Source organism: Styela clava, chromosome 6, assembly GCF_964204865.1.
Source record: "Styela clava chromosome 6, kaStyClav1.hap1.2, whole genome shotgun sequence".
Classification (NCBI taxonomy): Eukaryota; Metazoa; Chordata; class Ascidiacea; order Stolidobranchia; family Styelidae; genus Styela; species Styela clava.
Window position 1 is genome coordinate 3,654,423 of NC_135255.1, and position 11,189 is coordinate 3,665,611.

Consider the following 11,189-nt stretch of genomic DNA (forward strand, 5'->3'; position numbering starts at 1 on the left):
TAACATTGTAGTGTACCAGATTGAGATCCAGGATGTGCTTCATCTTGGTACGAATACTTGAAAACACTTAAAAAAAAATTGTTCAACATTATATACTCCACACCCATCTGGGTATCATTAATTATGTCATCGACCTTATATCTTAAAAATAAAATTATGTCCCAAAACAGTGTTAAGGCCCGATTCATACGGACTGGAAGCACCATGTATTTTTTCGTATATTTTCTATTTTACTACAAGGAGAATTTTATTTGTATAAGTATTTCAAAGCTTAGAGATAAACAAAGAATCCGTTGTTATTTGAAAGCGAAGTATTTTAAACGCGCGAGCAACCGCGTTCTCCGGAATATTAAAAACTTTTTGAAACTTGTTTTTTCACAATTTAAAAATGGCTTGAAATGAATAATAGTACAAAATTGTCGAGGCTTGGGGCCCGCCGTCTTCTGCCTACCTTACTAAATGATAATGATGAATCCGACCTGCCAGCAGTTTTCGAGGAAAGAATCCGCGTGGTAAACTAGCGGGACTTTGGATGAATAAAATAGAATACAGGTAGGTAAACAATACAAAAGAGTTTGAATCTATCAAGCTATTTATTGATGATAAACATATTTTTAAACTATTACCGGTACAATACTCAGTATTTCACAGCCCTAGGTTCGTTGATCCCGTGACGTGGTATCGAGTTAACTAATTTGACTCCAGATTGATTTCCAACTCATCCACTACAAAAGTTATCGCGTTGGTATTTGTGTGGATATCGTGCGAATCATCGTAACTCTGTTCTATTCACCCCTAAGTGACAAACTAGATTAACCTATATATATCCATTCTTTTACAATATTTCGCGTTCAAGATCAGAATTGTGGGAAACCACATCCAAAGTGTCCCTGTCATTGCGTGTCACAGGGAGGTGATATTGCCGTGACTTGTTATTTCGGCGCAATCGCCGTCCACAGATAACAATACTGGATACACCAAATGCAAATGCGATGACTCCCGGCCCAATAAGAGCATACAAATACGTTGCGGCTCCTACTATTATCGTGATTGTTCCAATAGCAGCGAGAGCAATTCCGAAACCAATACAATATTGTTCCCGTTTCTCAAGTTCCCGGGGAGTTACCGCTTTGCTGCGTAGTCTGGAAAAGATAAATTTCATTAAAACCCGATTGAATTATGTAGCCTACGTGATCGGCCATAGCCTAATAGACTACAAAACTAGCTTTTCGTTAATTCAGGCTGCTATGAGCGTTTGGGGTTTGCCCAGTTGAAATAACCTTTTTGTAACTGATAATGAAATGAAATGTATCGAAATTCGAATAAATCATGTGATATATTTTTTTTATTATAAATAAAAATTGAAAAAAATCGTGGTTAAATTACAATGAGACGACTAAAGTCCTCAAATAACAATAAATTAAATAGGGTTGGGTTGAAAACAGAGAAAATTTCGCCGCATTTCAGGCACTTCAATTTTACTTCATTTGAATTAATGGTGGCACATTTTCATACTGCAACGTAGAATAATCATTTTAACCAATGTTAGGGGAAATTTCGCTTTCAATAGTAAAATAAGGCCGCACAGAGTACAATGTTAGAAAATTATTTTTTTATTCCTAAATATAAAATCGAATTAAACACGTTTCGCACGACGGAGCATATTTTCAGTCAAAATCAATAGTTGTTGTAACGGACGCGTCAAATTTGACAATTGCTTCATGATCCATCCCCTCGACAATTTGCTGTATATGGAAATAGCTGTCCGCGAGGCGCTAAAGCAATCATCATTGAACCTAACAACAATATCCTCCCACAACTAATTATGTTTCTGTATATTCAATATTACTAATACTCATCAATATATTATTACTCGTACTGTATAGTGTTATTAGGTATTGCTGCCAATACGAATCCCCCAAAGACAACACCATCACTTCAGATCAAGTGTTTGAAATAATTAGACTAAGTTTTTCTAACTTACCCATGAAGTAACTCAACTTCTACCATAATATCGCTTGGTACTGCACCTTCTTTTTATACCCCAACACTCCGTTTTGTCGGTATTTTACGCCAAATACTATTTCCAAGTTTTCAATTTCAGAAATTAATGTCGACTGCTTGCAATTATGTAGGCTATATCACTATTACATCCATCACATCAAGAAGTACAGAGTGTGAAAACACTTACCGCATTCATGATAATCGACTTTGTTTGGCGATCTACCTTCTACAAACAATATTGTAAATAGTAGCTATTGTCATCTGAGATAAAAACTAACAATAACTCGTGTCACCTCTGACGTAGTTATATATATATTTACAAACTTACCTATTAATAAAAATAAATAAAAAAGTAATAAAAATACAATATATTGTATATAAACATACAATTTATAATAAGAATAATGCAAAAGATTTAGATTGCAAAACGCACGATGAAAGTATACAGCTGAATATCAAATTTTTTGTGGTAAACACTTCTGTCAACGTTTGCTGTGCGAGCGACAATGTATTCAGAATTGATTTTCATTGTTCACGATAACAGACACTTTAGTAGTATTCATAGCCGGAGTGGGTGAAAGTGCTTCGCTTCGCCGATGGCTGGAAGCCTACCTAGCTATTTTACTTTTAAACAATAAAGAGTGAAAGAGCCCAATTGTGAACGCATTAATATATCTATGTTTAATACTTCAGGCCAGGTATCTTACGATTTAGCTCTGTCAGATGAGTTCATCATTTAATCCACTACCACTCACGTAGTGTAACATAATGAGTAGTTTATGTAGCCTACGATATTCATTCAAAATAGCTCGAAATTGAAGTGGAAGAATATTTAATGCCCATTTTTACATACAAAAAGTACAAATTCATGTGTCTATCTAGTTATAGATTCGAGATGAATGCTTTGATTCTTGAAAACATATGACTATGGCCTAAATTACTCTAAATAAACTTCGAAAATTATCGAACCTGACAATAAAGTTTTATTTCCAATTTGTGTAACCTGTGACCGATTCGTACGTTGGAGGTGCTGCATTGGTACCAGGACTGGTGTATCCATATGGCGGTGACACCGGAGCGTTTGGATCAAAATAAGAGGATGAATTGTCTCCGTATTGATTTAACCCTGCATTTGTGTATGCTTGAGGAAGCTGCGTTTGTCTTTGAGCCTCCGCGTGACTTGTTTGTGGCGCCCTTGAAGCATTGACGTACAACTGATAGTACCTAAAACTTCCACATCCACATAGAACACTCCATACGATTAATGTAGTTCCAGGTCCAATGAGATAAAATGTTCCAAGTACGATGGCCACAATTATCATAGAAATTCCACCAACAATGAACAAAATGGCAAATAGCAGGCAACACTGCTGGCGCCGGAGCAAATTTTCCTTGCTTAGTAGTGATACGTTCACTCTGAACGAAAACAATTACACATTTACGAGTTGACAAATTTTTACGCCATTGTCGTGCGGATAGCAGTTGGTAATAAACCTCAATACAGGGGAGGGTTAGTGAAATAAAACGTGTCATAAGATAAGAAAAATCGCACTTCAGAAGTGTGTGCACCAATAGGAAGGTAACTAATTTTGTCCGCCCACTTTACATCAAGTTGTGTAACGGGACTGAAGCCTATGGGCAAGGGTTATATTCACTCGGCTAACACAGACAGAACTTGTAATAGAACTAGAATAAGGAAAATCAAAATAAAATTATGGCCTAACCCTAACCTGGTACATACACTATGGGAGTACCGAAAAATCTATTTATGTTCAGCTGCTTACCTTCGCCCCGTCCTTCGCACCATATTGAAGTTTTATCCGATTCGATCCAATTGTTAAAGTGTGTTTTCTGGAAAACTGAAGAACTAGCAAAAAAAAATATAACATATTTATGTATTATATGGGCCATCTTGGAACTCAAATATTGCGTTTATGTAGATAGATCAGATATTTTAGTTTGAACTTCGCCATGAAACAGAATAATGATTACAACACACAAGACGAACACATGGAAATTCGAGGAAACTGACAAAACACCGAATGGGGTTTGAAAACATGAGTAATCTTACCTTGTGACACTGAGTATAAGTAAACAGGACGATGAGGTACTCTAATCACACTTTAAATTTGTGATATGTTAACTCTGTGTTGTGTTTAACATGGTCTTATTAGACATTTTCTTAAATGAGTGAGGTATTATAACCTACCATGTTATTTGCAGATGGGTAATTGTTTTTGAGCATACTTTTATGTATGAATTTCTCAACTTCCCCATATAGCATTTGCTCACGGCATTTATAAATCTACAATTTTCTTGTTTGTAGTTTAATTCAAAATCATTTTGCAATATGTGCTTTGGTCAAACTTCATAATCTTATACTAGATCTCTCACGGGATTCTAGGTAAACGGCGATGATGGAAACTCGCATTATATAAACTACTATCGCAATATATTTCCACATGATATTAATTTTAAAGTTCGAACTTCATCTCAGGCATATTCGTCTTATACCGTATAATATAGCATACGTTGCCCATACTTGTCCCTCATGAACAAAAGTCCAATCGGTGACGATTCAAGTCCCGTGACCTATTGTTACGGCATGACAAAGCATAATATTGTTCATAACGTGATTTTATGAGTGAATCATATGTTACGACGAATACTTCAATTTCATGTGAAGATTTGAATACTGTTTGTACGTTTATTGCATTGTAACTACCATCAGACGAGTTGGCATAGAATAACATAACTGATATTAACATATAACACCTACTTCGAAACGCTTATAAGCTTATTTTCGCACTCAAGTCTTATTAACTGTGTTCGATAAAACCTCTACAGAAAAGGCCAACAAAATGGCGATTGGAATTATTTATCTACCCCTACTCCAACATATACATTATTCAGTGTGTCACATTAGTATTTAATAAATATCATGTGATTAAGAAGTTGGCGCCATGCTTTAAGAGTCGCATGATAAGCGGTATTTTGAACGAAGAAATATGCAACATTTTAAAAACATTTCACGTACCGCTGGCTCACAACTTCATATATCGTGCCTGCAAATTTCTATTCAAGTTTTGGCAATTTTCTGAGAGAATACTTAAATTGCAATCAGGCGATTTCCTTCAATGCGTTCTACAATTTAGTCGGAATGTTTTACTTAAAAACCTACAACTCATCTTTATACCGATCCCTATGTTCATACCTGTTAGGAAATAAAGATAGCGACATATGTTGAGAATGAGACTGATATTACTAGTGTAGAAATATTTAGGTGCCGATTTTTATTGAATGAGTTTACACGATGCTTGGCTCAAACACAATTCTAAATGAATTAAAGAAACACATATAATGGTACTGTACTGGTAGAAAAACGAACTAATCTGCACAACACGCACGATATGATTTGCATGTTTGGAATAAAAAGGACGAAAATAAAAAAGCCGAAAAAACTCATATTTTTTGAATAAAAAGGAATTTTTAATTAAATTGTATAATTACTACACTTACTTCGAAAAAACTAAAACAGCAGCAGCTTTTCAATTCAGACTCGTTTCCCCGGCGTACGTTCTGAACAGAAGTATGAGTCCACTTCGAATCTACAAATGCGAGAGAAGACATCCAGGGAGAACGCAACCTAGCCTACCGAAGACAAAAGGCGTCGTGATAATAAAGCTATTGTAAAAACTTTGTCCACTAGTTATAGAAGATAGAACTTGGCGGCTCATGTTTCGTTCTCGGTGATTTAAAATGGTAGCTTGACAAATGGCTGAATTTACTGCCCATTTCGCATGATTCAACACACGGGTATCGTGGAGAATGACGGGTATTTATTTAAAGAGCTTAGTCTGCATAGAAGAGACAGAGGACAAGCCGCTGTTGGGAATATGCATACGATAGACTTTTGCTGGGTGGAAATTAAAAATGAGGATTGCCTATAAGTTGACTTGTGAGAGCTATCGAACTATTTCATACAAAACAATCATGAAATTTGTGCGCACCTCTTTTTAGTCTTGTTCGTACAACTCATAATAGCAGAGGTTGGGACAGGGTGTTCAATGGAATGGACGCGCAAATCAAGTGCCAATTTAGTCCGAAGATCAGGCGTTCATAAATGCGAAAACTAGCCCAAGACTAGTGGATCCAAGTTGAGAAAAATAAACAGAAGTCAGACGCGCGGAAGTCCATGACAGTGCTACAATCTGTACTAATAGTTTTTTAGACTCATTATTAAAGCTAAAAACCAGCTTTTCATTGAATATTTATGGGTTTGCTGCAACTTCGAGTACCCTGCTATACATATGCCTGTCCGATCGTGCAGTTCATAAACAACGGAGTTGACAACACAGATTTGAAACTGGAAGAACATTATTGCTCCAACTGCCGGCCCACTGTCACACAGAAACATTTTCAAGGTGGCCACAAACCTATTAAATATTACTAAAGTTATTGAAAAATTTAGTTTCATTTGTGTCGCTATAGTTAAATTTCAATTGTGGCAATGAACTATGATGCTGTGTTTTGTTACTAAAGGGGAATTTGCATTCTAAATATTAAAGTGAAAGTGTCTAATTCTGTAAAACATCGTTTTTTCCCTCGCATGAAAAAGTTATTGGGCAACAGAATTTTTGTGCAACGAAAATGGGCCACGAAAGAAAAATAGGTTGAGAATCATGCGAACAAGTTAAGCATGTAATCATTCGAATATATAAATTATAGATGAAAGGTTTCGGGCTATACGTTTCATTCTATTTAAAATTTATATTTCTGTGTGTTTCAAGAGCAGTTTTATGAAATTCAGACATGGCTTTGAAAGTGCTGCATATATAACATAATATGGAGATTTTGTGTATTTCAAATTGAAACTTTAATATTTTCTACAAATCAGTCGGAATGTTTTAACTCATCTTTATACCGATCCCTATGTTCATACCTGTTTGGAAATAAAGATAGCGACATATGTTGAGAATGGGACTGATATTACTGGTGCGTAGAAATATTTAGGTGTTCTTATTAATTACAATTCAGGGGTGGGCAATTACTTTACTGAGTGGGCCAGTTAGAGATAATAGACTTGGAGGCTCAAAACTCAATATCAAAACTATGTATAAAAAAAAATCTATTTATAAAATCTAGTCCAACAGCTACGCTAACGTTTGTATAATAATGAGCACAATTTAACAATCGGGGTCATTATGCTGTTATTTTCATCGATATTTTCAACAAAAATTTATATCCATAAAAATCATGGTCATAATTTTAGCAGACACGAGTGGGCCGGATGAAACAATTTGATGGGCCAGATCCGGCGATTGATCCGTTTACATTCTGATTCACCTTCCTTTCTCAACTTCTCAATAATAGTCGGCATCTCTGCCTCGGTATTTTCCTACATTTATTCATTCTTTTTTCTTCTGCTACATTGCAATATAAATTCAATGTATTACTAAATATTTAGCCTTCAGCATATTATATCAATTTCAAACGTTTAGCTGCACCGCAGCACAGAATCAGAACATCAATTTTCACAAGTCGGCGAAAGTTTCTCTGAAGCAAATAACCCAAATTTTGCAAACAAACAAATGAGGTACATGAAAGGCCCAAGAAACTTTCCACTGTCTTCCAATTTATTGCAACTACTCACATCTGCCACCACATTCAGAGTACAGCAGGTTATTGCGCAAAACAAGTGACATTAATGAGCGAAAAAAGGAGACATAGATTCATTTCATTTTTGAAGCATCATCATACGAAGGTGGGGGTTCCGTTGGTACATTGCTGAGTGGTGGTGGCTCACCCAGCGTAGGCGTCAAAGTTGGATGAGATGTTGCTGGGCCTGGAACCCAGTACGTGGATGTTACAAATGAGCCTTGTTGATTGTGATATAATTCTGCAGAGCTAGATTGTTGACGTATTAGAATTGGCGGATGGTTTATGTACGGTGTGTTTACGTCAGTTGGGCACTGGAGGTTAGGGGTCGTTAACATTTGTCCCTCCGTCCTATTTGCTTCAAGAGTTTTTCTATGCCCTGCAAATATTAATAATCCGCCTGCAATAATCACCATAATACCAGGTCCAATGATAAACACAGCAGAGATAGCGCCAGCAACCAAAATTGCCAGTCCTATGGCGCTGAGCACTAAACCAATTGTGGAGAGTGTTCGCGCTCGTTGTAAAAGAATTTCTTTTGGCGGAAAGCTAAAATAAAAATAGAGGTATTTCAATAGCGACATAATGAAACAAATATAAATCTCGAAATTTAATACCGTGCCCACCATCTTACATAATTTGGCAATTCTGAGCCCAAAAGTTCACGGTACTTGCAATCTAGTAGATCATAAAGCAGTGGCCGCGTGTACAGCGCCTTAAACATTTAAACGTTAGGTATCAAGCAACTGAATTCTCACGCTAAGATTTTTCAACCCATGTTATTACATTACTTTCACTGAAATGAATAAACTCACCCAGAATAGTTTACATGTCCGGTATGCATCTGGAGTTCAATTTCCAAGCATGAGCTAGGTAGGTTAAATAACGTCGGCTGGAATAACTATAAATTATTCTGCAAATAACTGTAACTGCAAAAACGGCAAATAATTACCAAAATTAATATGTTCAAAATAGAACTTGTTTAACACAAAAATAAACCCGGAATCGTACATTATAACTTAGTTACGATTCATATTGACCAGATGTTCTACCAATCCGTTAAGGCATTCTGAACTGAACTGATCAATGTACAAATCACAAGTACATACTTCGTGACTTGGTTCTAGGCATGTAGTTGCAATATTTTATTAGATTATGGCTACCTTGTCTCTATTGATGATTACACATAACGCTGGTTTTATAATTCCAATACAATATATTCAGCTATTTAGCAATCATTTTCCAATGTTTAAACTTGGTACGGAGAGAGTTACGAGTCATACGGATTTAGTAAACGCATATACGATATATGCTTCAACCATGTCTAACAAGATAGAGATCGGAGACCGCCGACTTATCGATCTTCCGCATGTTCGTTCGCTCTGACTCAATAGCGACACCGCGTGTTCCATCACTAATTAAATATCAACTCACTAATTATACGACATAAGATAATTCATCCAATCAATTAGGAGCAGATTCAACCTCGCTTTCGTGAGATATCGCGTAACATACGAAAGTGTCTAACAGACAGACACACAGATAAATACCTATCAACATACTTACCGATCGAGATCGATAAATAAAAAGCATTCTTAGTACCTTTAACACTGTCAGTTGACATACAAACAGGCATATCTTATACAGTTAGACGCTGATGTATATAATTTGTATGAATCTTCCTTTCTCCCTTTTCTCGATACTGTTCATATTTGTGATTTTTCTCATAATTGATGTCATAATTTTGCCCTCATTTACAAAGATTTGATCGAAATGGAAGATGTAGCAATACTTGAATAGCTTTCACTTTTTCATCGACACTAATCACATTGAAACCTAACCCCGATTCATGCATAGTCCGCCGACAATCACCTTGTTAAAGCGTACGTGATACGTATTTGTTGTCGGTTCGTTTGGTAAACCTGTCGTCTGCATTAGTTACTAGTTGTCCACATGCCTGTATCGTTCAGATTAGCTTTCACGCGCATCAAGTTCCGTTCCACACGATCGCTTGCAACGCAGCATTGAATGTGCGCTCGTAAGGTTTCTACATATTTGTAATCGCACGAACTCGACTTGTGCTTTGGCGCGCGTTTGGCTCAATCATTAAAACCAATAACACGTTAAATATTACCTAATGCGCTTCCATTGGCAAATCAACAGGTATGAAATTGATATTAGAGCACTCAATCAAAAACGAAGCTGAAAGGAATATACCAAAATGTTGTGATCTGTGAGTGGACGAGTTCGATTCCTGTTGGGATAATTATTTGCGAAAGGATTGCTGGACTCTGGACTTAGTGCTCCAATAAGTTGTCAAAATCTGCTATGTAGTAAGAAAAAAGATATGTAAACTGAAATTTAAATATTAGGAGTATCAAAGCAAAAGCAATTATTAGTCTGGTCCCATTCCAGCTGCAGTCAATGTCAACTATTTTGTGAAGGAATCCACCGGAAAAACGTGAAAGCAGAACTGGATGACGATAACAACCCCAGGGCACGTAATACTATAGTAACAAATACTAGAGAATTTCAATACATTTCGTCACCTTAAACTTCACTGTCGAAATTATCCAATGTATTATGAGTTGGCGTCCTGCTCAAATTTTGAAAGGAAATCATATAATTACTAAAAGACCCTAGTTATATAAGTTTATCCACAACACATTGTTTATGTTCATGTAATCAACATTTTGTTATGTTTATCAGACTAAGTGTTATTTTGGTATGACGAAGCGTTAGTATGTAACAAGACTCATGAGCCACCTATACAATACATATGTAAAATAACACAAAACTACATAAGCAAACTCAAAAATATTTTTAGGTTTCCAAGCGGGCAGAAAAATTGAAATAAACTATACAATTAAACATAGCCCGCCATCATCGACGACATGCTGCTATATGGACTAAAAAAATTCCGATTGTAAAGAAAGTTTCCACTAAATATATTTGATCGATTCAAACTAAGTTTGACCTATTCACTGGCCTGACCTATACTATTTCTCTGTGACTACTCAACTCCCTGAACCCGGTGTCAATTTGCTCTGCACTTGCAATTTTAAGAAATCACCAGTATATTTGACTGTTAAGCATCGAAAGGATGTCGCTGTTTCATTATCATTGTTTCATTACCATACGTCATTTTGAGATCATGTATGCAGTATTTTTATCCAGTCAATTGTGCTTCTATTTTATCTAACCCAGTGCTCTTCAACAGGGGTTCCGCGGAACCCTAGGGTTCCGCAATACATGCAGTGGGGTTCCGTCAGTTTATAGGGTTTTTTAGGGGTTCCGCGTTTTTTTTTAGGGGGAATCATTTCTTGCTTCAGCATGTTGATGCGTCGTTGCAAAGTTGTATAAAGAGTGTAGACATGAGTATGAGAATTCAAGACTATTGCAAAGGAAATGCAAGAACAACCTAGTCATTAAATTTCACGCTTGTTGCCTTCTTTCTGTTCCGTTGTTGAAGTAGAAATATTTGAATTATAAATATTTCGTGTTTTATTTTAATTTTGTTAATTGGG

At 36.2% G+C, this 11,189-nt stretch overlaps 2 protein-coding genes across 2 annotated transcripts; both read right to left on the bottom strand.

Annotated features, from left to right (window-relative positions):
* Positions 1-646: 646 nt before the first annotated feature.
* Positions 647-5,751, bottom strand: LOC120331092 (uncharacterized). The gene is made up of 4 exons (XM_078114011.1): positions 5,524-5,751; positions 3,789-3,871; positions 1,985-3,420; positions 647-1,142 (listed from the first exon to the last, which is right to left on the bottom strand). Exons 2-3 carry the CDS (start codon positions 3,809-3,811, stop codon positions 2,988-2,990), a joined length of 456 nt encoding a protein of 151 aa, XP_077970137.1. The 5' UTR covers positions 3,812-3,871; positions 5,524-5,751; the 3' UTR covers positions 647-1,142; positions 1,985-2,987.
* A 1,634-nt stretch (positions 5,752-7,385) lies between these two features.
* On the bottom strand, positions 7,386-8,636 carry LOC120330993 (uncharacterized). The gene is made up of 2 exons (XM_039397998.2): positions 8,478-8,636; positions 7,386-8,211 (listed from the first exon to the last, which is right to left on the bottom strand). The coding sequence occupies exons 1-2, from the start codon at positions 8,504-8,506 to the stop codon at positions 7,737-7,739; spliced, it is 504 nt and encodes a 167-aa protein (XP_039253932.2). The 5' UTR covers positions 8,507-8,636; the 3' UTR covers positions 7,386-7,736.
* Between the last annotated feature and the right edge of the window lie 2,553 nt (positions 8,637-11,189).

Coding starts and splice junctions, on each gene's coding strand:
- LOC120330993 (XM_039397998.2), bottom strand. CDS start 8,506: ATGCATACCGGACATGTAAACTATTCTGG. Junction 8,212..8,477: donor GGACATGTAAACTATTCTGG/GTGAGTTTATTC, acceptor TTTTTATTTTAG/CTTTCCGCCAAAAGAAATTC.
- LOC120331092 (XM_078114011.1), bottom strand. CDS start 3,811: ATGGTGCGAAGGACGGGGCGAAG. Junction 3,421..3,788: donor GTGCGAAGGACGGGGCGAAG/GTAAGCAGCTGA, acceptor GTTTTCGTTCAG/AGTGAACGTATCACTACTAA.